This window comes from Spodoptera frugiperda, chromosome 26 (assembly GCF_023101765.2).
Source record: "Spodoptera frugiperda isolate SF20-4 chromosome 26, AGI-APGP_CSIRO_Sfru_2.0, whole genome shotgun sequence".
NCBI classification, from domain to species: Eukaryota; Metazoa; Arthropoda; class Insecta; order Lepidoptera; family Noctuidae; genus Spodoptera; species Spodoptera frugiperda.
In genome coordinates, this window is record NC_064237.1 from 7,095,526 (window position 1) to 7,122,461 (window position 26,936).

The window sequence follows — 26,936 nt, forward strand, 5'->3', positions numbered from 1 at the left end:
TTTGAAATTAAATTTCAAGGAAGTTTTATTTTGAAACGTTTCTATTTTGAAATTAAATAATTAATAGTCATAACAATCGTAATCATATAATTATTTGTAGTTTAGTTCATCATCAGTTTTCAATTTGTTTCAACCCAGTTTTATATCATGAGCAACGTATACGATAATCGACAACAAATGAGATTGGTAAAGTAGTTTCTGGGTGACTTATTCTAAGTAAAATAGTCATATACTTTTTTTTTTTTGTGAGACATGCCGGTAATCGAGTAGACGTATTACCTGATGGTAAGTAATCGCCGCCACCGATGGACACTTGAAACACTAGAGGCTTTACAAGTGCGTTACCGGCTTTTTGGGAGTTAGGAATTTAAAGGTTGTTGTTCGGGAATGGGGATGGGGAAGATTGGGAAGGGGGGGAATTGGGCCTCCGGTAACCTCACTCACACAACGAAACACAACGCAAGCGTTGTTTCACGTCTGTCATACTGTTGTTATATATTTGTTTAATGCTAGTTTATCCAGCTATTATTAAAGCATCAGTGCCTTCCAAAAATCAGGCCTCGACAGGCCGGCCTTAACAGTAGTTTAGCAGTAATGAACGTACTAAAATAATAGGTACCTAGACGAACATGACTCAGGCCATCTGAAAATATGATAAAGTCGACTTAAGTAACGATTAGATAAACAACTGAGTCATAAAATCGTGTTTTGAATAATTTCAAATGATAGTTATCGTTATAAGGATAAATTAAAATTATGATTGCTTAGAATTGGAGGGTTTTAATTAGGAAGTAGCTACGTGTAAATACCTACCTATAGAATAAACTAAGGTATACCTATATGAGGGCATATCAATTGATATGATACTCAATACAAGCTTGTCTCATTCGGAAAGGCACACCTTTCCAAACAAATTCGTTCGTGAGTACTCATAGGTACCTAGTGCCTACTTATGATTCACACGTTTTTGTGACCATTTTTAATCTCTGGTGAAGGCGTTATCAGTTATGTTATCCTCTCTTATTTGTATTGTATCATTTTGGCTGCTGTCTGGGTCATTTATTCAGATAGTCCTAAAATATATTATATTAGGTAGGTACATGTTTTATAATGCATTTCAGGGATTTGATAAACTGCAGTTGTGATCATTGCAGGGTATCTACATATGACGAGGATAATCGACATAGCGCAGTGCTAAGGAACTTAGATAATACTAACATTTATTTTAATGACCTTTATGCTCCTGTTAGAATTAATCCATATTCCAGACGCACTGTAGGTATAAGCCTAGGCTGAATTTTTTTCCAAAGATTCAAAAGACCTCTCAATAACTTCGGAAACTAAGCTGTACTTACAGGAGTAGCAGTGATTTAAAATGTATGACATTATGAACGGATTTATTTTACCCTACAGGTAACTCCAGTTCGTAGTGAGTCAAAGAAATTCTCCGCAATAAATTAGACAAGTCACCTATTGCTAAATCCAATATTTTATTAGAATGTACATACTATAGGCCGCAACAATCATTTTATAGTGGGTAAATAGTTACATATTTACTTCCTTCTACAATAAAATATAGGCTGTAAATTCAGTCGCGGTGAACATGGATATAAAAATATTATTTTGATAACAATAAAAGTTAATATACGTTTAGTATTGTTACGTGTGTTGCAGTTGTATGTAGGCACATACGTGATTGTCCGTAATGACACGATATTACCACCTACTTACATACAATTATTATTATTCATGATATTTAGGTGGTCTGACCGTGACTCTGAATATTGTTAAAATTACCTATTGTTAACACAATCACTACAACCACCTAGGTATATGGAAAGGATTTTACCAGCTATGTATCATCATAATGATTATATTTTTTTCGGTTTTTCGAAAATTTCTCAGGGCTTACCCCCTATTACATGGGGTTTATAACATAAATGGTGAAAAGTGGGTGTACATTGTATAACGGCATCACGTGCCGTAATGTGCACCTCTGCCTACCCCTTTAGGGACAAAAGGCGTGACGTATGTACTTATCATTATAATTTAATAGTGTAACACCCATTTTTCTTGTGTCATTGTTGGTATCATTCAGCATAGGGGGCATATTTTTTAACGTGTGTTTATTAATTAAAACACAAGTAATTAATTAGTACGAATCTCATACAAAAGTGATATTTTCAATTCTTTCGATCGGAGTTAGCGGAGGACCTGCCTTCCACAGTTTTCTGATGGTCGTCAAAGGCTTGATAGCAGGTACCTACAAAGTAGAGTAGTAAAAATATACCTATATCTACGTCTTTTATCAGACAGTTTACAACCGTGAATCATACACGGTTAGACAAAATTATGCAAAAATACGTTTTAGGTAAAATATCTTTTGATATGTAGATTTTCATAAATAATAGTTGAGATTATATGAAATAATGACAAAATCTACGGTGTATCTGGATTATTTGATACATTACGTACTTCCTAGTGTGGAGCAACGTCTAAAAAAACGTATCTCGTAGCGCGTAGTTCTAGGACGTCTTTGGTAGCGTGTATTTCATAGCGTGCAGCTCGTAGTGCGTAGCTCGTAGCACGCGCTACGAAATACGAACTACGCGGTACGTGCTACGTCTGTAATATTCTACAGCTACTTAAGTATATTAGGGCTTCTAGGTTTAGTAAGTCAGACCTGATTACTTTTTGATAGTTCGAGTTATTAAGGTCTCGTTTTCAAATAGACCTTAAGGTAGCGCTGTAAGTCAATAAGATCCATGCATTTTTTTAATCATTTTAGTACTTTCCCCTGTGTCGTAGGTGCATTTACAAACACACAGATTCTCATAGACAATTAGACGAGATACCCAGTTATGTACTCGTAAATAAAAATTAGCTACTACGACTAGTGCGAGGTCTGCAAGTAACACGTTAATTCACAAGTGCACCAATTTCCATGTGAAAAACAACACCTCGTTTTATTGTTTCCTTCCTATGCAGAAACTCAGAAGTGTGTTAAAGCGTTTTATTCTAATATTGCTTTAGTTAGAGCATTGGTGGATGTGCCTACGTAACGGCTGCGTTTATGAATAATAGCGCAGGCATTAAAGTGTACCTCTCGAAAGGCAGCTTATCATTTTTATTATCTTTTTGTACTCTGTGGAATCCCGTGTCGATAATTTTCGCGTACAACTATTTGCTGGGGAATTTTTTAAATTGCTCCATGGTGTTTTAGTGCTTTGTGTGTGAGTGGGTGACTACAAATAGGTGAGTGTTTTGTTAAAATAATATTTTATTTAGTATGAAATGAAATATTATTTTTTATGAAAGCAGTGCACTCTGTATTGATAAAGGGAGTAGTTATATCTATAGGTACTTCTACAGAAGAGTGCAATAAAATTAAGTGATGAGTACAAAATCAAGTGCCTTGTTAATAGTGACTAATAAATACTCATTCATAGGCTACTTTTTCAACTGAAGTAAGTAAGCACTTATCCATATACATATTTTATCAAAGTATGTTAGTCATAATAGATATTTTGTAAAAAGAAAATATAAATAAATGTAGGAATCATCTGTGTAGGTATAAATAAATTCAGTAGGAACTGCGATACTATCTTGGATATTTATTTATTTAAAACTGTATTGCACATACACTACGAAATTGGCTGAGTTATTGCTATGGGCATTTTCTGACAGTTAACCATTGGGTGGTGCAAAACGATGAAATGGTAGGTGCAAAGTTAGAAGAGAAAGCATAATGTAAAGAACAGAAATTAAATTAATTAATTATTAAATGTTCGGGTCTGCGGACGGCGAGCAAAGGTAGCTTGCCGCCCGACTAGAACCAGACCCGTACTTACGGCGCGGCGCCTCGCGTTCCGCGCGCGCCTCAAAAAGCCAGACCACCTCAGATGGGGCCCAGTACGGCTGATGTCCGATCTGGAGCTGCGGCCAATGAAAAAGGTTACCGGGGCTCCGGCTCAAAGCAGGAGAAGGAACGGAGTGGTTTTTAGTCAGTAAGATTCTGACACTCCTTCCCGTCTCAAGGCGGAAGAAGTCATTGGATATTTTTTCAATCAATCAATAAAAAGACTTTAGGGTTGGTGCGGTGGCTGGACGCCGCGCTGGTGCGCATGTTGGTATCCGCATCAGAATCAACTGATACTTACAATTAAAATCTGGATCAGTTTAGGTGGTCGACTAAAAAATAAGCGAAGTAGGTAGTAATAATTATAATTCTATTATAATTTTCGTATACTAAAATCCGTGTCATCGTGTCGCGGAATGCTGATCATAAATATGAGCCTCTACAATGGCGTGAGACTAGTCGAGATCCTCGTCAAACAGTTATGTGAGTAAGCCGAAAGGCCTAATAATTAATAAAGTTCATCTTTAGGGATCATTTCTGGGGTATTTTCGTTGTTAGTTCTAATGTGTAATACTGCGTTATTGCTTTGATCAGACAGAATTCCAGATTTGCTGCTTTTACTGAGTTTTTAATAAAAACCCGAATATACTTATCCAACAAAATTAATTTGGGAATTGAACACAACAGACCTTCCGCGAAAGGTCACGCTTGCAACCACTTGACTAACTAGGTCCTACTAAACCTACTTACTCAATGACCATCAAATAAAATCAATACTATCTAATTACTTAATAGAAATTGGTAAGTGGTGGAAAATCGATATCTTTCTTCAAATATAACTAGTCGAAATAAAAATGTTATATGCTCCACAGTACAAGAGTCTGTTAATATTAGGAACAACGTAACGTTTATATATTATGCGGAACGTGTACAGTTTTAATGAAGTTCGTTAGTCATGATGTTATTCGAGGCGGCTAGTGTCAAGGCGTATTATCCTATCAGGTCATCTGGCTATTATGAACACGCACTAGTCTCCCGACCGTGGCTTCACTTGCGTGGTCAGTGGCATATATCACTTTCCAACTAATAATATGAATATTTCCTAATACTAAAGTGATGCCATAAAAACTCTGTATTGTGATGTGAAATAAAGACAAAAAAATATAAATATATATTCATTTACAAATTAAATATCAAACAAAGAGGTCAAAATACGACAGGATTGAATTAAATTAGACAGTGAACAAAGCATGTAAGTACCAAATTCAGATACCTAGTGCTTATCATTTTATAAACACAGGATAGTTTATGGGTTAAAGATAATTTGTTAAAATAAGATTGTGTTAGCGCTATTAAGATGTTTTTTTAAATAAATATATTATTTGCTTTGGTATTACTTAGATAAACGTACCGTCTATATTATATATTGTAGCTCACAGTCAACTAGAATGTTGATTTTGTTATAATTTTAATAACAAACTTCAGTATGACAAGGCTTTTTACTGGTCCCAAAGGACATTGGTCTTATAAAACAACTTGAACAAGTAACATAAGCATCATAAGATAGTTTAGTAAGTATGCGCCTACTTACCTGTTTATTTTTCACGGGAAAATCCCGCAGTGCTGTTATTAATGTCATTTGCGCATGTGTTTGATTTAACAACTGAATAATTGTATTTCCAGTTGCCGATCAAAAACTGTTAAGTTTTTTTTTGTAGGAGAAAATCATCCAATGACTTCTTCCACCTCTTACTGACCAAAAATCACCCAGTTCCTACTCTTGCTTTTCGAACAGGAGCCCTGTAACCCGCTAAGCAGTACGCAGCTCCGGAACATTCTTGGATATGAGTTTATTCTGGTACATAATTTACCCACTATTAGGCTTATTTGTCAAACAAGTGAAGTTAAAACTCAGAACAGATTTTTGTTCCGTGTGTTATTTTACTGCAAAAGTTACATGAATGGCTCGGTTGGTGAGGTTGAGTTGGTTAGCTACGACATATATGGGGGATATTTATTAACTATCGGGACAAATCATGTGCCTCATAGCTTAGAGACTAATTAGAATTTATTCGTGGCTTAACAATATATTAGGTGAGTAGGTACATTGTCTTTACTAATCGATTTTGAATACCAATAGGGATGATGACGGGCCATGAACATTAAAAACTATTTAGTCCGTGAGTTGGGCAAGGAAAAAATATTAGACACGTATTTTTTTACTTTGTCATATAAGATAACAATTCTTTGATAAAACGAATCAAAGTTTAGGAATGGGTGCAAATACATAATTTCTACGTATAAAACGCACCTAGATGTGACGTTACGCGATATTTCAAATCAATATATCTTCGAAAGTATTTATTTCCGAAAGAAAATAAAAAATACGTATCTAATATTTTAAAATTATCTACAAGACCCTATTATATAGGAGTCATCTATGTACTAACACTTTATCGTGGATGAATCAACGTTCCCATCTACTTAAAGTTTAAAGTAAATTGCAGTAGGTTCGTATGCCCTGCCCAGGTGTGTAATGAAACATAACAGTAGGTAACTAGGTATCTAAACATAAGTAGGTACCTATCACCTTATCTTTATATGTATAAATGTCTTATTTAATGTAAAAATGCGGTAAACAAACATGCTTGTACCTATAGATTAATCTAAATATAGATATAAATAAACAGTTTTCCTTATTGATTGATGATAATTATGATACAGCCTTAATTGATGGTCATAGTTCGTGGAATTAGAAATAGATCAGTTTTCGTTTTGTGTAGGGTTCGTTACGGCACAGGATAGATTCAGTACTTAGTTAGCTCAACGGTGGACGTTTTACTATTGATGATGTCATATTATGAAATTGTTAGGATGGAGTTTGTTTTAGGTATATGAATAGATTTTAAGTGAATAAAATCGCAAGTAAAACCCTGTTAACATCACAGGAACACAGTTCACTTTGGTCCTGATAATAATTTAGTACTTAACAATATAAATAAAAGAAATATATAGACACGCATACGCGTATCGATCAGGTGGCCATTATCTTTAGCAGATTCCTTATCTGTTATGTAGATATCGAGTATATTATATTTCTCTGCCAGTACAACATTGACAAGTGAATATGCCGTACTCTATTGTTAAGTGAAAACGTTATTCGTTCAAATATAAATCGGTCTAAAATATAAAAGGTAAGATCGTGTTCGGTACTTATTCTTAAGGCTCTATTAATTCCCTAATAGTGAGTGAAGTTTGAGATAAATTTTCTTGGTATAAAATTGTCACTGGTCGATGTTTGTTTATCTATTTTAAGAATAAATTTCTATTATGGTTCCGTTCTATTGTTTTCTGTCAGTCTGATTTCTTGTCACTAGTTGTCGCTAGTGAAATGCTGGTTTTCATCTACATTAGTATATTTTTGTGAAATTATTATTACCTCGTACACGATCGAAAATAAAAATTCCCTGGAAGCCTACGGCTTACGCTGTTTTGAAGTGCAAGCTGTTGAAACCAGAAGCCAAAGGTTCCTAATAATGTATTAAACAAAATGAAAAGTGCAAAATATTACAAGTGTTGAAACATTTCGTAAGTAATAAGTCAAACTACGTAACAACACCTCTAATCTCCTAAATTTCATATTAAGTATTGACGCAGGTATTATCATGTTTTGATAATAATGTATTATTTGACAATACTCTCACTCTACTCTGTTCATGAGTAAATGGTGCACCTCATCATACAGTAAACTATTATTACAGTATACCTAGTGTTATTTCGCTACTTGTCTGCCTTTTAGGGTGTAACGGTCTCGTAGGGTAGGAACAAGGAATAACGAATAAATCATGGGCAACCCCATGGAAGTTCTGAGATAGAAAGAGATAAGAAAAGGATCCTCTATCATGTTCTTGAATAAAAAAAAAATATATTTAAAATTGATGTTAGTAGTACAAAATGTGGAAATAAGCCATGTAAACGCAATGTTTATTTTTCTAGACCAGGACATAAAACGTTATCTAATTCTAATTTGCTGGATTAATTTTATCTTTCGCATTATAAAAAAATCACACCAATTTTCCTCGTTGTTTTGATAAATGTCTTTGTAAATATATCTCCAACAGAAATTGAGGTGGATTAATGCTATTGCCTAAACACTGATTGTACTTTTGGTGGACGCTAAACATGGCAAGTTTCACGTCCAAGAAGTGAAAATGCTCCCTAGAAAAGCGTTGTAATGCTGTTGGTCCTACTTCTTTTTCCTGATAAAACACATGATTCTGACTCATGATTTATAACATTAATCGTTTATGTAAATTGATAACACTGATTAGTGTGATAAATGATTATATTTAAATTAGGTACGTGTAAGTGAGCGTTTATTTGGCTTATGAATTGAAGTAGCACTTTGGCTGTCCGGTAGTATCTTCTGTCGAATTTTAATTAAGCGTCTGACGCGAGTACGAACGAATAGGAGTGTTAGTTATTGTATATCATGATAGGAGTGCTACACAATGTAACTAGTACCAACGTTATACGAGATTAGCTAGTGGTACCTATAATTATTTTTACAAATAAGCAAATCTATGAACACTAGTCTTAAGATAAGATAAATAGGTACATGATTGTGTCGTAGATAAGTTTTCACGGATGTTCTATTTGTAATTGGAGTTTCCCATTAATTATTTTTTGGTAAGTGACTTTCCTACTTAAATTATATTATTGTAATATTAAGAGCCAGTGTAGAAAGGGGGTATTTGGTTCGTTGAGGACTAAAATCAATTCCAAGAAGATTCTGATTATGTGTTCCTTTTTGTGAGTTATTCGATAAAGTTTAAAAGAAATGTATAATACAAAATGAATTCTGTTTTACCTGCATAAGCTTTTAGTTTATGTTTACGTAGTGACACATGCGTTCTGTCCCTAAAAAGGGCGTCATGCATACCAAAGAGGAAAATGGCAAACGTTTTTGCTATGATAAATTGATAATGATAACAAATGATAGTGAAGAGATTAGGCAAGTGATGGCATTAGTATGTAGTACTAATACATAATACATAGTGTAAAGTTGTATGAGGTAACATTTGACAAAATTACTTTGATGAGTATAAAAATAGACTCCGCGTAGTTATATATTATTCTGTTCATTATTATTTGAATGAGAAAATTGCTCAGTAACTCAGATGGTTACATTTTTTAAGGTTCCGGTCTTATGTACTTGACATTGTATTTATGACATCATGTACAAATACACAGTTCACTAGATCAGCGAAAAAGTATTTTACTAATATTATAAATGTTGAAGTTTGTGTGATTGTGTGTATGTTTGTTACTCAATCACGTCATAATGGCTGAAGAGATCGGTATGCAATTTGGAACAGGGGTATATAATGGTCTGGTTCAACGGGATCGCGGACGAAGCCAAGGGCAGAAGATAGTTTTTTTAGGACACACCCTCAATAGCAATAACACAGCAGATGAAATCATAATTGTTTAGAGTTAGTACTCTTTTCCTTTGAGTATAATTTATTATTATTTATTTATTTATTAAAAGGTACATGTTAAAACGTATAAACTAGTGTACAGTCCAACAAAACTATATATCTAGTTTCTCAACTAGTTTGTGACGTGGAAAGGCATTAGGTAGGTATATACGTTATGTTTTTTTTGCCTGAACATAATGTACGTACTTATCCTTAATATTTAATTCTAAACGTATTATCTTTTGTTTCTTTTGCTTGTTCATTGTGATAATTGAAAGTAATCAGTAAAATATTGATATATTCAAAAACTAATTAGCAAAATAATGTCTACAGATATGTGCTATGTGTGTACCTGTAGATATTTTGTACGTATATATGCTTAAAGAGTACATAATTGGTAGGTTATATAAATGAAATGTGTACTTCAATGTTAACGTAGTAATATCGGAACCAAATAAAATCATATTAGTTTTAAAATATTATACGCACCTAATTAGCTACTAACATATGAAATGATGTAATATCAAACGTAATTTCATTTTTATACGGTTTATTTTTCTTAGGTAATTTGCTACGAAACGACTACGAAATTAAAAAAAAAGTTAATTATCTTGCATTGCAACCAAATAGATTAATTCGTACGTAAGAGTGTCAGAATTAATAAGGTAATTAGATTAACATAAAAGTACATATGTATCAGCATCTATAATTTCGAGAAAAAAATTTTTGGTTAAAAAGTCAAACTACGTAGCAACACCTCTAAAAATTCATACGAAAATCGAACCATGTTGAAACCACGTGTTTGGCAGTCACGTTTACAATGCGTACAAGGTGTACAACGTGATAGCCTTATTCAGTTATGTTTTAAGTAGTTTACTACCAATAATATATATAAAGCACTGTATACATACTATATGTGAGGAAGACTCCCCCAAACATGTCACGTTTCCATCAATTTGTAACAAGTGCTTGTTTATACTTGATTGTTCAATTAAAACAGTTCTATCGCTTAACGCACTCGCTATGAAGTTCTATTGATTAAGTTCGTTAGGTGCATTCTGAGTGCAACTACTGATATTTAATGAGTGCAATTACTACTACTATAGATGATTGTCCGTTTAGTTGTGTTCGAATTGTAGGTTTTGTATAGATTTGTTATTTATTTAAAAAAAGTATTACTGGGCTTTTTTGGGTTATTAGAAAAATTTTCAGTAGTAGCACGGAGTCTGGAATTGTGCCCAGTATATGGCAATAGGCTCACCCCCTGTTACATGGGACTTATTATACTAATGGTGAAAAGTGGGTGTATATTGTATAGTGGCATTACGTGCCGTAAGGCCGCGTTTCCATTGACGCGGAGCGGGGCGTAGAGGAGCGGAGAAGAGCGGTGAAAAGTGGTCAGTGTTTCCACTGACGCGGAGCTGGGCGGAGAGGGGCGGAGAGGAGCGGTGAAAAATGGTCAGCGGAGTGGAGAGAGGCGGAGCGGAGCATACTTTTGGAATCATATTGAGAGATTGACCATGTCTAAATACAATAGACCCTTTATCGATCAAATATCGCAATCGATATTTTAATTTAGAGTTTATTGTTTTTTATATGATATACTAAACGAAATAAGATTTACAAATATAGTTAATTTTATAAACGATATTTCGATATGAAAGTAAAACTAAAAGAAAGTATTTTCTCAATTGAAAGTTATGATTTACTTGAATATCAATTATCATTAACAATATTTGAGTAACGACTGTTTAAGAAAATTTAAAATATCAATATAACATTGAAAATAAATATATTTTTGTTTGATAAGTAATTTGTTTCGTAGTAATCGATTTTAAGAAAATCGATTAAACAACACCCTCACACACGCTACTTGGACATCCCTTTTTGGTTACTTCGTGAATCTTCGTGCTTATTCGGCAATACTCGGTACTCGATTATATGTCTCTGTCACACGTTAGCATTGGCGTCGTGTTAGTGTCACTATCCTTGTCTTAAGTACAGTACAGTACCGCACCGCGCTGCTCCGCACCGCCCCGCTGTCCTCCGCACAACAACGCCCCGCTGTCCTCCGCACCGCATCGTCTCGCTATATATTGTATGAATATCCGCTCAACTCTGCTCCGCCCCGCTCATGCTGTTTCCATTGAAGCGGTGCGGAGATTTCGAGCATAGTGATTGGTCAATTCGTGCTGTGCATCGCTAAGCTCCTCTCCGCCCCGCTCCGCGTCAATGGAAACGCGGCCTAATGAGCACCTCTACCTACCCTTTCGCGGATAAAACGCAAAACGATGGACCTTAAAATAAAACGTTACACAGTTGATACAGCCTAATTTCTTTAAATTTGGATCTAATGCACAGTCGCATTACCAGTGTAATTTATGTTTGTTTACACCTAACACAGGGGATAAAATCCACGAAATCCTTTTTAAATAACGGAGAGATTAAAATGAGTTAACAGTTCGGAAACAATAGTAAAGATTGAATTCAATAAGTATGTCAATCTAGCAATGCCTTCAAACATGTTATGACATCAGAGATAAGGTCTTCTAGATTCTGTCATATCTTACGTGATATTACAATTTTCTTACGTTTCCATAGAGTTAGGTACATGTTTTTGGAAAATACTTGGAAAATGTAACTAGACAATAATAATTAATTAAGGATTAAACGGCATGTGATAAATATAATTGGTAGGTTTTATCTAACCTTAGATTGTCTGTATGATAGAGTTATGAGCGATAGAAAGCGCTTTAACTAATTCGTACATTTTGTATCGTCTTATCCTTGTCATGCTATATTTTTGTTACTTAATTGAAACATACTATATAAAGATAGTTATATACATCTAATTTATATGATTAAAATATATGTAGGAGGAACATTATTTCTGTATTTTTTAATTTTAAGGGCGTTGAATTTCTGTAAATATGTATTCTATGAAGCGCAGATTAGTTAGGGCTGTTGCAGTGTAAGTCATATAAAAATTAAGAGTAGATACTAAAGATAATAGTAATCTAGAGATTAGGAAAGCAATAAATAAATAAATCTTATTGTTTGTATTTTTGGATATAATTTATCGAAGGTAACTGAACTTTTTCACGTTTTGTAATTGCTGTTTTGCTGCCTTTAAAGATAAGATGTGACGCATTTATTATTTTTGCACTATAAAATCACCAGTACAATAACACGTGAATAAAAATTATTTTATAAGCACATACGTATTGAACTATTATCTATCTGAATGTTTATCTCTAATTTATTCTTAATCAGGAAGAAAATTAAGCTTATCGAATTGTGATAACAATGAAAGAACGAATTGTAAAATATAAGTAATTAAGTTACTTGTTTGAAATAATGAAGGTATTAACTAACTACAACTGTTGGGTAACATGCAGGAGGCAGACGCCATCGCCTTAAAAATGCGGCTGGTACCGAAGCAGGCGAGCCCCTTCGCAAAGTTCCGGCTGCTGATGTGGAAGAACTTCCTGCAGCAATGGAGGCACAGAACGCAAACAGTCCTCGAAATTCTACTCCCAGTTCTCACCATGACGCTGGTGCTAATCCTACGATGGCAGATAGAACCAGCAGAAAGAGAAACACAAACCTACCCGCCTTTCAGAGCAAACACACTCAACTTTTCCACTGTTGTACTGTGAGTTATCCAAAATTCTATTGCATGTCGCTTTAATAAAACTATTTAATTCAACAGTTCTAAGGAACCGTCCACCATTCTTATCATTGTCATTATCATCGGTTTGTTTTCATCCTAAGTTAGGCGTAGATCTCTCAAATAGTCCGCCTGTGGGCTGACTGCACTACTCCAGTATATCTAGATTTGATGTTTTATAATGTGCTCAAGCGAATATTATTCTTCCGATTACGATTCATGTTTCTCATCACAATGACATCAAGTATTTCTGTTGTTTTAGTGTAATCAGTTCACACGCTTGGCTATTTACTTAAAACTTTACTATGCAATTTGCTCTACATTAATGAACTGAGATAAAATCATGATGCAAGTTGTTCTGCAAATAATTTCATTTTGTGTGACGTATGAAATATACTATACTAAACGTTTTTTTTTTTTCAGGTTTGGTCTGGATTGTCCTAATGTATCTATTGCCTATTCACCAACTAGTCCTGTGTTAGAAGATGTAGTTAGAAATGCAATTACTAATTTATTAATACAGAACATGGAAGATTTAATTGCTAGGTTACCAATAGAAATAGAGTTACCACCCACTATTGAAATAAATTCTACCGCTATACTTGACTGGATAAAATCTCGTATAAGGGTACAAGCTTATAATAATAGTAATGAAACAAGAGGGATTTATATAGAAGAAGAAAATACACGAAGGGTTATAGCGGTCGTAGAGTTTGACGATAAACTATACGGTTGGTATTGTATTATTTTTCCTATAAGGGCCTGTTTCACCACCTCCATATAAATACCAGATAAAGGGTAATTCTTCAAAAACAAAAAGTTAACGGCGTCATTATCCTCAAAAGTTAATAATTCTGCTGATTAAAACATAAAATTTGGTTTCAATTAATTAAGCTGTGGCACTGCTCTCAAGCGATCCAATAAAAATAAGGATGATAATAAGCTACCAAAATGCTTAAGAAGGCGGGTGAATAATGATTTGTTAATTGTTTTTTGAAAAATCACTTTAAACTTATGAGACAGATAGTTCACACAAATTACGTTGTTAATTCAAATTTATCTGGGTTCGTAGCTGCTATTCAGATGTTGTGAAACAGGCCCTCAGCTTGTATTGGATCTGTTGTATAATTCAGCTAACTGACACTGGAGTATTTTACTAATTTTAGGCGCAGAATCATTGTCCAATAATTTGTCGTACTCTCTGAGATTCCCCGAGAGACCTCGTCTTAATTCGTTATTCCAAACTGGAGGTCGCACTTGGAGGACAGACGCAGTTTTCCCTGTTTTCGAAACGCCTGGTCCTCGATTTTCGAAGTCTTGGGAAGGTGGAAACGATCCAGGTAACGACCTTTCTATAATTAATTGTACTAGAGATTTTTTTACAATTTTTATTTAAGAAAATAATTTAAGTAGTCGTATCTTATTTTATTTTTTGTGTGCAGGTTACGTAAACGAAATGTTCATAGCACTACAACAAGTTATTTCAACGGAGTTGATAGCGAGGTCGACAGGAGTGAACATGAGTGAGTTCACAGTGTTCCTGCAGAGATACCCTCACCCGCCGTACATCAGGGACATGGCGCTTGACCTTCTGCAGTTCATGTTCCCTATGTTCATCATGTTGAGCTTCAGTTACACTGCAATCAACATTACGAGGGCGGTCACGGTAGAAAAGGAATTGCAACTAAAGGTAATCTTCAGATATAGAATACTAAATAAAACTTGAGTTTCTCTTCTCTAGTAGTCGTGTTAGCCCGGAGGTTTAAGACCGCTTCTCATGCATGAGAGTGCGGGATCGCCTTTAACCTGCCCAACAAGTACTAATGTGACTTTTCCGAGTTATGTGTACTCTCTAGGATTAGGTATTTAAGCACCACTGACAAACTGTGAAGGAAAACATCGTGAGGAAACCTGGGTTTATAATTTCTAATTATAAGTCTAACACGCATTGAGCAAACGTGGTGATTAATGCTCAAACCTTCTCCGTGTGAGAAGAGCCCTTTGGTCAGCAGTGGCCACTAATAGGCTGTTGATGTTGTTGTTGAAATAGTTTCTCTATTCAAAACTAGGAATAACAATAAAAAATTCACGTCAATAATTGTTTTTGTAATTTTTCAGGAAACGATGAAAATAATGGGTCTCCCTACATGGTTGCATTGGACTGCATGGACCTGTAAACAGTTTGTTTTCTTGTTAGTATCCGCAAGTCTGACAGTGATACTTTTAAAAGTAAGTTTTTTTTATAAATTAGATTTCATTCTACCATTTTAGTTTTACCTGTTTTCTCTATAAATGGTTTCTTTCATGTTTTAGATAAATTGGTTCACGAACGAAGACGGTTTCAGTGAGTACACGGTGTTTACTAACACGCCTTGGACAGTCTTGATGTTTTTCACGATGCTGTACTTAACTTGCGTGATATTTTTCTCATTTATGATGAGCAGCTTTTTCTCTAAAGGTATGTATATTCTCTATTATTAGTTGATTAGTAGTTTTATGACTTGTATGATGTAGGTACATATGATTTATTTTTGTTTCATTTTATGTAGCTAGTACAGCAGCGTTGTGCACTGTAGTTGTCTGGTTCCTCACATACATCCCTGCCTTCCTCCTGGCAATGGACATCGAAATGTCTACAACAGTCCAGGTCTTTACATGCCTCAGTATTAATTCTGCGATGTCTTATGGATTCCAGCTTTTGCTTGCCAAGGAAAGTACTGGAGGTAAGATGTCAAATTTATTTTAAAGTAGCGTTATGTAAATTTTAGATTTTTTTCAGTGTGTATGTAGTCTGGACAGTATGATTGCTTTTAGTAGGTTACTTATGTGAAAAGGAATTTTACTATTCTTTGACTTTTTCGAATACGTACGGAAATAATACGTATCAATAATTACTTTAGTACAAACCTATTCACTTATGCAATATGGTATGATAGTGACATACTGAGTATGAACGTAGTAGAATAATTCACGTAGCGACTGCAGCATGCATGAGTACCTACTAAATTGCTGATCATATTCCTTCAACTAGGCTTGCAGTGGGGCGACTTCATGTCGGCACCAGGGACGGACTCTAATCGCTTCGTGTTCGGCCACGTGGTCATCATGTTAGTGGTGGACTGCTTCGTCTACATGCTCGTCACCCTCTACTTCGAACAAGTGATGCCTGGACCATTTGGCACGCCCAAACGCTGGTACTTCCCGTTCCAGTTGCGATTTTGGTTCCCTCATTATAAACCAGGTAAAGATCAGTGATTTTTTAAATTTATAATTCAATAAAGGTTTAAATTTTGAAATTTAATTAATGGTTTGTTTTTCTTCTTCAGGTACAGTTTTGGTTTTGGAAAATGAAAACAGTGAATTTGAAGACATCATAAAGGAAAAAGAACCCAATGAACACGAAGTGGGCGTTAAAATGAATGTAAGTGTGAACCTCTTAAATCTGAGAAACTTGTCTCCGATTACTGCTCAGCTTAATCTGTTCTATTATAATTTAAACATCCCCTTAACTATGTATCTTATTCACAGAATTTAACAAAAATCTTTGGAGCTAACACTGCGGTCAACAATTTGTCTTTGAATATTTACGACGATCAAATCACAGTATTACTTGGACATAATGGTGCTGGGAAATCGACCACAATATCAATGTTGACAGGTTTGTATATTTTTTTAGCGTTAATTCTATACATGCATTTATCATTAGATAAATTGCTTTATCCGTTTTTATTTACCTACATACATAAAATTACGTAGGTAGTTGTTTGGCTTATTCAAGTTGAAAACTGAACACGTCACTTCTAGTAATGTAAATTATAAGTAGTTGTCTGCAGTTACCTCATGAAATTAAGGAAGTAGGGAGGTAATGTTAAATTACGTCGCAGAGTGGGTGCATAGCAATTGTCGTATCTGCTCCAGGCAAGCAACGGAACTCTTACGCAATCACATTACTGTAGACTAGCCCACTGGCTTTAATGTAGGTAATGTTACTAGGTTAAATACAATTGAAGGTCTTCAAAACGATTGCAATTTTAGAATTACGTATGCGGAAATTATTTAAGTAATTGTGTGTTATTTTTAAACTTACTGTGTTTTTTCATATTATAGGTAATTTGGAGGTAACCCGGGGTACTGTGACTGTCGCGGGATATGACATGACACACGAAACTTATGCGGCTCGTGCCCATATCGGCTTATGTCCCCAACACAATGTACTGTTTAACGAACTCACTGTCAGAGAACATTTGGAATTCTTTGCCAGGTTGAAAGGATTTCGTGGGGCAGAGCTCAAATCTGAGATTGATACTCTTATAGAAAAATTGGAACTACAAGACAAGGTTGGTTTATTGATAATTATCTAACGAATATATATAAAGACTTACGTTATGTTTTTTTACAACACACTTACTTATGTGTATCATTCTTACAGCGAGACTATCCCTCTAATGGTTTGTCTGGAGGTCAAAAGCGACGTTTATGTGTTGGAATAGCTTTAAGTGGAGCAGCACGTGTGGTACTACTCGATGAACCTACTTCTGGAATGGATCCTTCTTCTCGACGAGCTCTTTGGGAACTTCTACAGAAGGAGAAGAAAGGTAACAGATCGACCTTTAATATAAAAAAGTTATTTCATAGATTTTTCAAAACTCAAACTAAAAATCTTTACTTGCATTTTTGGTCAGGTCTTAATTTAAATATTTTGAACAGCATAACGGCCTTTTTAACAACAATTCTAATAAGTTGTTTATGTTTAGGTCGATCGATGATCTTGACGACACATTTCATGGACGAAGCTGATATTCTCGGTGACCGCGTGGCAATTATGGCGCAAGGCCGCCTGCAGTGTGTGGGTTCACCTTATTTCCTGAAACGTCATTATGGCGTCGGATACACTCTGGTAGTCGTTAAGGACGATGACTTTGACTTCGAGGAATGCACTAGACTTATAAATAAATACATTCCAGACACGGTTGTCAAGGAAGACCGCGGTAAGTTAGGCATAAATGAAACCTTTGTACAATAATCTACATTTAATAACATTAAGTTGCGCAGCTAAAGTACTATAAAAAATTAACGAATTTTTTAAATGTCTTTTTATAGGTACGGAAATTACTTATAACTTAATCAACGATTATTCATACGCTTTTGAAGAAATGCTGAACGATTTGGAATGTAATATGGAAAAGATTAAATACAAAAACTATGGTTTAACTGCTACTACTTTAGAGGATGTGTTTATGTCGTAAGTGACTTCTATATTTATTTATATTCTAGTTGCGGACCAAATATAGGTACTTAATAGGTTAATAATGTAATATTTTGATTCACAGAGTCGGTTCGGACTTGGCACCAGTAAATAATTCAGATAACGATGACGCTGTTACTACTACGACGGACTCGACCATTGACGACATTTTGAAACACGAACTTGATTCGTCTTTGGAAGAATGTAAGTAGTATGAATTTACAAATGATCAGACGTTACAGTTAAGCGTCCACAGGCGCGCATCGTATGCATCGCACGAATTCCGTATGACGTCATCGGTGCGCATCACATGTAGGCATTGCCGACGATGCGGTTCGTACGATTCGGATCAGTGGACGCAGTTGTATGAATTTCTATAGAAGACAAATTAAAATCTGTTGCGTGCGACGCGTACGATGTTGATCTGTGGACGCTTACCATTAGTCTTTGCCAGTTAACCTTATACGACATGTAGAAATTGAAAATCTATATAGATGAACAATTACTCTTTAGTGACAACTCAGAACTACCATTATCGTTTACAATGTGCAGACTTCCAGCCAAGCAAGAGTTATGGACAAGTTATTAAAACAGTTTTTTTTTGTTTTAGTGGATAGAGACGAAAGTAGTGTGACCGGTTTCCGATTGCTATGTCAGCAAGTATTAGCAGTGTGGATGAAGAAGGGGCTGACACTGATTCGGTCACCTTGGTTGATGATCTTGCAGTTCTTCGCTCCCGTCATACTCATCAATGCCACGCTTGGAGTTATGCGATACGTGATGTCCTTAACCCCAACTATAAGATCAAGATTTCTATCATTGACTGAGGGGTGAGTCATACATATTTAGTTAGATATGTGAAAGAGATTAGATTAACTTAATAACAGAGTGCGGTTTTTGAGCTGTCGTTCTTTGTGACGTTATTGTTTATCACCGAATTATTTTAAGTCCAAAGGTTTTATTTAAGTCCAACCCATTTATGCTTATGCACTACGTATTTTATGTTATGCTTAAGGAGAAATGCAAATTTCATAATTGTAAACAGATGAAGAGTTGGTTACACTATTATAAAATACTATAATCATTTTAACTTCAGATTCACGAGTACAGAAACCCTGTTAAGTTTCAACGGTACATTAGGATCGTCTGTCGGCGCTATCGCGGCAGCAGCATACGAGATGATGTTCACGGCCTCAGACGTGGAAAACATGGGCGTGACTCACATTGGGAACGTACCCATGGACGAGTATTATCTAAATAGGGTAAGTTGCAAAATGATGACGCATAAGTGCACATTATCCGGTAGCACATAGCTAGCTAAAAATGTATTATTTGATTTCAAACCCCACGTACTGATTAAAACAGTGATTTTAATTGTGATAATTATAATAATATCTAATCTAGTGTGATAGACAAGCTTTTAAACGATACAACGGTTTTTACGTATGTAATCAAAAGAAAACTCTTTAGTTTTCACGCTGTAAAAATGTAATCTTAGTTTACTTATCTGTATGTTCTGTTTTGTGTTTTTAGACGATGGATCCAGTGGTGATGGGGCAGTTACGTCACCAGATCCTGATTGGTTCCACTTTCGACGATAACAATGCGACACTTTGGTTCAGTAACTTCGGTTACCACGACGTCGCTATAGCTCTATCTACCTTCCACTCAGCTTTTCTTAGAGCATTCAACTCTACTGCGCAGCTTAACGTTTACAATCATCCATTGGAGGCTACTTATAGAGACCAGGTTAGTAAATCATTATTATTTTCTCATCTAAAGTAGAGGGGAACCATTGCCATCGTATTCTTTGTTTACTAGTGCGACTGGTTCGGTTACGTCTGGATTTGGCTCTTATTCGACCACTCTATTCAGATTCGACAAGTCATTCAACTGTTTTCTGATTTCTACTAGTTTACTTAGTCTTTTCTTAATTGGATAATTTGAATGATTTCAGACGGACATGCAGATGATGATTGCCATGCTCTCCATGCAGCTGTCTTCTGGTATTGGTAGCAGCGTCAGTATCGTCAGTGCTGTATTCATCATGTTCTTTATTAAGGTAAGTTGTGCATGATATTTCTAACTGGCTTTACGTATTCTGCAGTACGCCGTTAATTTGATAAAGGACTTTTATATTGAACTATAGGTTTGTAGATCGAGGGGCTTATTACGTGAAACCCATCTTTAGTAGACCGTCTTCGCAGGGAGAAAAAGATATTACCACACACTTGACACTATGTTTTAGAAAGTTGGTTGTGACTTGTGATAAATTCTATTCTTTGGCGTCCCACGTTGGGTGCCAATTTAGCATGTGCTTTACTTTAACACCAAGCCAAAAAATTACTTGTTCGCTGACAACTCCATCATTCAAACCGTCATATTTTTTCATGTGTCACATCGCAGCCTGTCAATGTGTGACGACGCTTAGCCTGCCAGTGCATGCGATAAAACCTCATCGCTACAATACTTATTTGTTATTTGCAGGAGCGCACATCTGGCGCTAAGCTGTTACAGAAGGCCGCGGGAGTACAACCTGCAGTGCTGTGGGGTAGTGCTGCTGTCTTCAACTGGGCTTGGTTCCTGATCACCTGTGTTTCCATAGTAATCACGTGTGCCGCTTTCCAAGTTATTGGACTGTCCACTGCTCAAGAATTAGGTAATTAATCTCTGTAATGGAAATAGAAATAAATCCTCAATTGCGTGGAGAATTATTTAAAACAAAGTACTCCATGATTTCGATAGATTTGGCATTTGATTGACCAGTATGGGGACTGGTAGCTATAGAAAACACACTTAGAAGTTGTTGAAAGTTATACATACATATTATATTCTTCTAAATAAATACACTCGCGTTTTCGAATGCTGCGAGTATACCAACCACAAGGTATTTAATAGAAACTTATTAACTTACACATTTTCATACGAGATTAATTATTATGTTATCGGCTTACTCACGTAATGTTTTGACGAGGAACTCGACTGCAGCAGTAGCAGTGCGACAATCGCCGCGTCGTGTGTCGCGTAATGCTGCTCATGAATATGAGCCTCTAGCATGGCTTGAAACTAGTCGAGTTCCTCGTCAAAACATTACGTGAGTAAGCCGATAACATAATAATTAATTAGTATGTCTCACGAAAGTTACAATAAAATTCATACGCGATGTTTGATTTCAGCTCGAATGTACTTGTGCGTGATGCTGTACGGTGCTGCGATGTTGCCGCTGGTGTACATCCTGTCGTTTGCGTTCAATGGACCTGCTGTTGGCTTCGTCGGTTATTACTTTATGAACGTGCTTTTTGGTTAGTACTACGCAATGATTTTCAAATGAATAGTTAGTGCTAGAATTGTTTCATACATTTTGAGAAATTTATAGTAGATTTTACAACAAAATACTTAATTGTTTTTTGTGTATCAGGTATGATGGGTGCACAAATAGTGGAAGCACTGTCTTCTCCTCAGCTGAACACAGCGGAAGCTGCGAATATACTCGACTACATATTACAGTTCTTCCCGCTTTACAGTTTAATCACTGCAGTCAGGTAAGAACAACCAACTTACTCATGAAGCTAAATTATTTTCTTATATAAAAACTGTTGTGAAATATGCAAAGTAGACGATTTTCATGCACTTCAATCGTGTATTTACAATACGGCGATGGTCAACAAGTTTCGATCTCCACAGTAGTCATCAATTGAACAAGCGGTGACCTTGCAAGGCACACAGAAAAGATTTGAATTGGTAATTTCAGTTTCAAAACATTTTCCGTCCTAAGTGATACTTGTAATTTCAGATTTTTGAACCAAGTTGGGCTGCGTGAATACACTTGTCTACAAATGTGCGAGTACTATCAAGCTGTGTCGCCTAACCTTCAGTGCACCATGGAAAGCTTATGTTCACGCAACGAAGAATGCTGTGGTGAGTACTTATAATTTCTCATAAAAAAACCATTTATTTTAACTGTCAGATGATTGATATACAGGTGATAATTTATATGTTCGAATATTTTAATTCCAGTCGAGCCGAATGTTTATTTCAAATGGAATCAGCCGGGCGTATCGCGATACTTGACAAGTATGATTATATCCTGCATCGTGTTCTGGACGATTCTTATGATCATCGAGTACAGAGTCTTCCAGAAGGTTTGTAAAGTTACATTTTAGAATTTATTTCTTTAAACTGTATCTATTTCCTTAAACACTTTTTACAAAGTATTGTAGGTACCTTACATAGGTAATTCGTAATACTAAACGACATTGTCCCAAAAAATATTCTTTGATTAATTTCTTATCTTTTGTTGCAGTTATGTACGATCAAGAAGACCCCACCACCTCTAGACGAGAGTATACTGGACGAGGACGTGCAAAAAGAGGCGCAGCGCGCGCGCAACGTGCTGCCCTCGCAACGCTACGAGCATGCGCTGATCGCCAACGATCTCTCCAAGTACTACGGAAAACATCTTGCCGTAAATCAAATCTCATTTGGTAAGTTTTATCCCTCTTCAGCTATCAGTAGAAGAGTGATATAATTAATTAATAATAAAATTTATTAATATCTATATTTTTGAGGTTACATGCTAAGTGCCAAATAAATGTTTTTCTTTCTTTCTGACTTTAATTTTTTTATTTTAATGTCCGTCTTGTAGATTATTTTAAAATATTAGACACGTATTTTTCATTTTTTTACGGAAACAAATACTTTCGAAGATATATCGATTTGAAATATCGCGTGACGTCACTTTTGAGTACGTTTTATACTCAATAGTGACGTAAACTTTGACACGTTTTATGTAAAGATTGTTATCTTATGACAAAATAAAAACATACGTGTCTAATATTTTTTCATTACCTAACTGAAGAACTAAATAGATTTTTAATTTTCATACTCCGTCATCATCCCTATTAATGTTTGTTTTGTTTTTAGGCGTTAACGACGGTGAATGTTTCGGTCTGTTGGGTGTAAACGGTGCCGGTAAGACTACCACCTTCAAGATGTTAATGGGTGACGAGTCTATCTCAAGCGGTGAAGCGTTTGTTAGTGGACACTCTGTCGAGAAAAGTCTTGGCAAAGTACACCAGAATATCGGTTAGTATACACTGGAGACAAATAAATTTCCTATAATCTAATTTTCTTACTTTTAATTAAACGGAGTTTGTGTTCTATCTACATGTATATACGGTTTGTTTCAGGTTACTGTCCCCAGTTCGATGCTTTGTTTGGTGAGCTCACGGGCCGTGAGACGCTACATATGTTTGCTATGATGAAGGGTCTGCGTTTACGCAGTGCTGCACCAACCGCTGAAACATTAGCACATGCACTCGGTTTCCTCAAACATCTTGACAAAAGGGTAAATTACATTTTCAAAAATATTTTAAACTGCAACCTGTGAACTCAGCTGCTCAGATTATGACCTGAGATTATGGCAAATGCCTCTTATGTACAGGACGTCTCATAAGTCATAATCCAGTAGCACATTATCATTGACTGTTGATAATGTATTCAAAGCCATATTTTGTTTACATAAAAATTCAATTACCTAGATATGCCTAATTTTTTAAGCCTAGATAAGATAGATGACCTTACCTGCTTAGGTAATTATTTAGCGATACGCATTATAATACGTCAATAACAAAGTATTTCCTTTTCACCATTGCAGGTAAATCAATATTCAGGAGGAACGAAAAGAAAGCTAAACACGGCGATAGCATTCTTGGGACGAACGCGTCTTGTGTTCGTGGATGAGCCCACCACTGGAGTAGATCCTGCCGCTAAGCGACATGTGAGTATAATATACGTGTATATACATACTTATTAAATGCATTTCACTGAAAAAAATTAAGATTCTTCTCTCTCTGCCCTACCTAAGTAATCAGGAAAGGGTCAAGAAAGAAATAGGGCACTTCCCAAGAAGTCTTATTTTGATCTAAATTAAAAAGCAATTATACACTGAGTAGTTTTTTGAGATATCGGTATCACTCTATTCTGATATATGTTTTTATTTACATAGGTATGGCGAGCAACGCGTGGGGTACAGCGCGCTGGCCGCGGCGTAGTGCTGACGTCACACAGCATGGAGGAGTGCGAAGCTCTTTGCTCACGGCTCACTATCATGGTCAACGGACGATTCCAGTGTTTCGGCACACCGCAACATCTTAAGAACAAATTTTCTGAAGGTACGAGAACAATTGTTATCAGTCACTACCTAAATAGATATCACATTTATCTCAAATGTTACATAAGTCTATCTCGATGTTTAAGTATCAATTTTCGATTGCTTATCTACGACACCTGACAACCTGGTAAAACTAGATCAGCACTTGAAATTAATGCTGATGACGACGTATTTATTGTTGTTTTATTTTGTTAGTATGCCAATTTTAATAATTATTAAAATGTTGCTTTCAGGATTTACGTTAATTATTAAGATGAAAATGGAAGACAGAGACAATGACACTGCTTCGATAAACAGCTCACGTAGTGTAGTGGACACTGTCAAAGAATATGTTACTCAAAACTTCCAGAATCCACGTATCATGTAAGTACATTTAATTCGTACCCTAAACCATGCTATATAAAAATAAAAATTAACTTTTAGAAGCGGTTAACTAGTTCCGCGCGCGCAAATGCTATAAATACAAATGCTACGCCGTAGGCGGTTGCTACGAAATATCAGAAATGTGTAATTAGGACAATGTTTTGGAGATTTTTGTTTTAAAATTATTTATTAATTTAAATATTATACAGGGAGGAATACCAGGGACTCCTGACATACTACCTTCCAGACCGTAGTATGGCATGGTCACGGATGTTCGGCATTATGGAGCGTGCTAAGAGGGACTTGGAGATTGAAGACTACAGCATCTCACAGACTACACTAGAACAAATATTCCTACAGTTTACAAAGTACCAGCGACAAGCATTCGAATTACTATAGTGAACAGTTTCGTAGTTTAGAGGTAATTCGTTACATATCCCACATTGGGGATCTGATAATTCGGGGACATGCTCTCTGGTAATATTATGCGTGAGTGCATAGTTTCATATATTAGAATACAAGCAGTGCAATGCCACTTCTGTACCAGTATGACATCACTGATGAGTCTCGCTCTAGTCGATAAAATTGTAGCAAAAATTGTTACTAACATTTTATTGTATAGTTCTAGGAAGTTAAAGTGCTAAAAAGAATTAGGTACACCGGCTTCTGTTTGTATACGAGAAACATTTTTCCATATAATCGTCTTATATTTGGGCTGGAAACCCAACATATTTATAAACCTAGTTGGATAAATTAATTAAGTAGTCAAAGTAGTAGTTTAGTTATCATAAATGTCGTCTCAACAACTACTTGTACATTGTAGTTAGAGGAGAGGTCTGGAGGTAAGCCCCAACGGCCGGATCGTACGCATTCCGTATGACGTCACCAGCACGCAACGCATGTAGGCATTGCTGATGATGCGGTCCGTACGATGCGGATGGCCGGTGTTGTATGAATTTCTATACAAGACAAACTAAAATCCGTTGCGTCCGATGCGGGGCTGTAGATGCAAACCTTAATAGTGAGACCGTTTGCTTGTCACGATTATTTTATAAATGTTTGCATAATGTACAAGCTACAGTGGCAAGTATTGTACGTATCTGAATTACGAGTAAATAAATGTACCGTACCTATATTAGTTGTAATTATAATGACATTCCATGACCTCTTTTCGAGATTTACGAAAGGGAAATGAAACGAGGCTATTTGGACTGATTTTATTGTCCTACCATATTAATGTACCAAATCGCTTTTGTAAATAACTAATTAAATAATTTCATACTGCTTTACAAAAATTACATCTTGTAAACAAAGATATGCTCAAGCGCTTATCTAGCGCCAATTTTGCGTTAATATGATGTAAATAATAATAATATGTATGTACCTAATATGAAATTTGTTTTTTAACTTAATATATAAATAAACTTTTTTACTTTCATACCAAAAATCTGTAGTACTTTAGAAAAAGTATTTGTGATGTGTGTAACTATTTTGTTTTAGTTTTAAATTAATTTATTTGTAACGTATTTGTGATCAAATAGATTGTTAGATAATGTGTAAATGCAATAAATAAATATGTACCAATCATACGATGTTGTTTATCATTATTAATCATAATTACCTATTTCCTCTGATAATAATACAGCACGCATTAGCGTTTTTCCAAATTCGTAGCATGATATCGTAGCCGTAACGGTAGTTAATGCTACGGCGTAGCAACAAGTTCAATAAAATTGTTAGACGTCTGTTTCATATATGATTGGCAATATACTTTAGTAGTAGGTATTCCGAGTAGTAAAGGCAAAACGGGGTATTCACTCCGTATCTATTCAGATATAGAATAGGTGTGAATTAGCGTATGCTCACATGAGAAGCGTAGAGCGCACGCTAAGCACGTGTTGAATTTTTTTAGTATTTACATGGTTCGCGCTTGGTAGACGTCAACGCCGGTTCGGCGTCTCCGTTTCAGTTTCGCTTTTACATTTGACGAAGATGGACATAAATAAGTTTTAACGGTTACTTCATACCGACCGTGGAAACGAGTAAACGACGCAATAGATTTTCCTTTCTGATCTACAAAAATATTAATGTAAGAATTAATCTTTTCATCAACCATTCGTTGAAGTAAGGGCAAGTTGGGGCATAGG

General features: G+C 35.6%; 1 protein-coding gene across 5 annotated transcripts; it reads left to right on the plus strand.

Moving 5' to 3' along the window:
- The first annotated feature begins 3,040 nt into the window (after positions 1-3,040).
- LOC118264149 (phospholipid-transporting ATPase ABCA1) lies at positions 3,041-26,378 on the plus strand. Of its 5 annotated transcripts, none has more exons than XM_035576563.2 (32): positions 3,041-3,255; positions 12,738-12,994; positions 13,433-13,740; positions 14,176-14,349; positions 14,452-14,699; positions 15,128-15,238; positions 15,323-15,467; positions 15,559-15,732; positions 16,041-16,250; positions 16,336-16,430; positions 16,538-16,667; positions 17,117-17,346; positions 17,439-17,604; positions 17,764-17,997; positions 18,110-18,251; positions 18,340-18,458; positions 18,865-19,084; positions 19,351-19,516; positions 19,788-20,003; positions 20,212-20,316; positions 20,742-20,913; positions 21,431-21,556; positions 21,673-21,796; positions 22,048-22,172; positions 22,272-22,396; positions 22,558-22,738; positions 23,178-23,339; positions 23,444-23,601; positions 23,911-24,033; positions 24,262-24,427; positions 24,660-24,789; positions 24,999-26,378. In XM_035576563.2, exons 2-32 carry the CDS (start codon positions 12,762-12,764, stop codon positions 25,186-25,188), a joined length of 5,208 nt encoding a protein of 1,735 aa, XP_035432456.1. In that variant the 5' UTR covers positions 3,041-3,255; positions 12,738-12,761; the 3' UTR covers positions 25,189-26,378. The 5 variants fall into 5 exon arrangements, with proteins under 5 accessions (XP_035432456.1, XP_050560908.1, XP_035432453.1 ...); XM_050704951.1 differs by lacking the exon at positions 3,041-3,255 and adding an exon at positions 4,904-5,111; XM_035576560.2 differs by lacking the exon at positions 3,041-3,255 and adding an exon at positions 6,897-7,053.
- The last annotated feature ends 558 nt before the right edge of the window (positions 26,379-26,936 follow it).

Excerpts from the sequence above, each read along its gene's own strand:
- LOC118264149 (XM_035576563.2), top strand. The coding sequence starts at position 12,762 with ATGCGGCTGGTACCGAAGCAGGCGAGCCCCTTCGCAAAGTTCCGGCTG. Across the intron at positions 22,397-22,557 it reads AGTACAGAGTCTTCCAGAAG|TTATGTACGATCAAGAAGAC; the intron begins GTTTGTAAAGTT and ends CTTTTGTTGCAG. Across the intron at positions 24,428-24,659 it reads TAAGAACAAATTTTCTGAAG|GATTTACGTTAATTATTAAG; the intron begins GTACGAGAACAA and ends TGTTGCTTTCAG.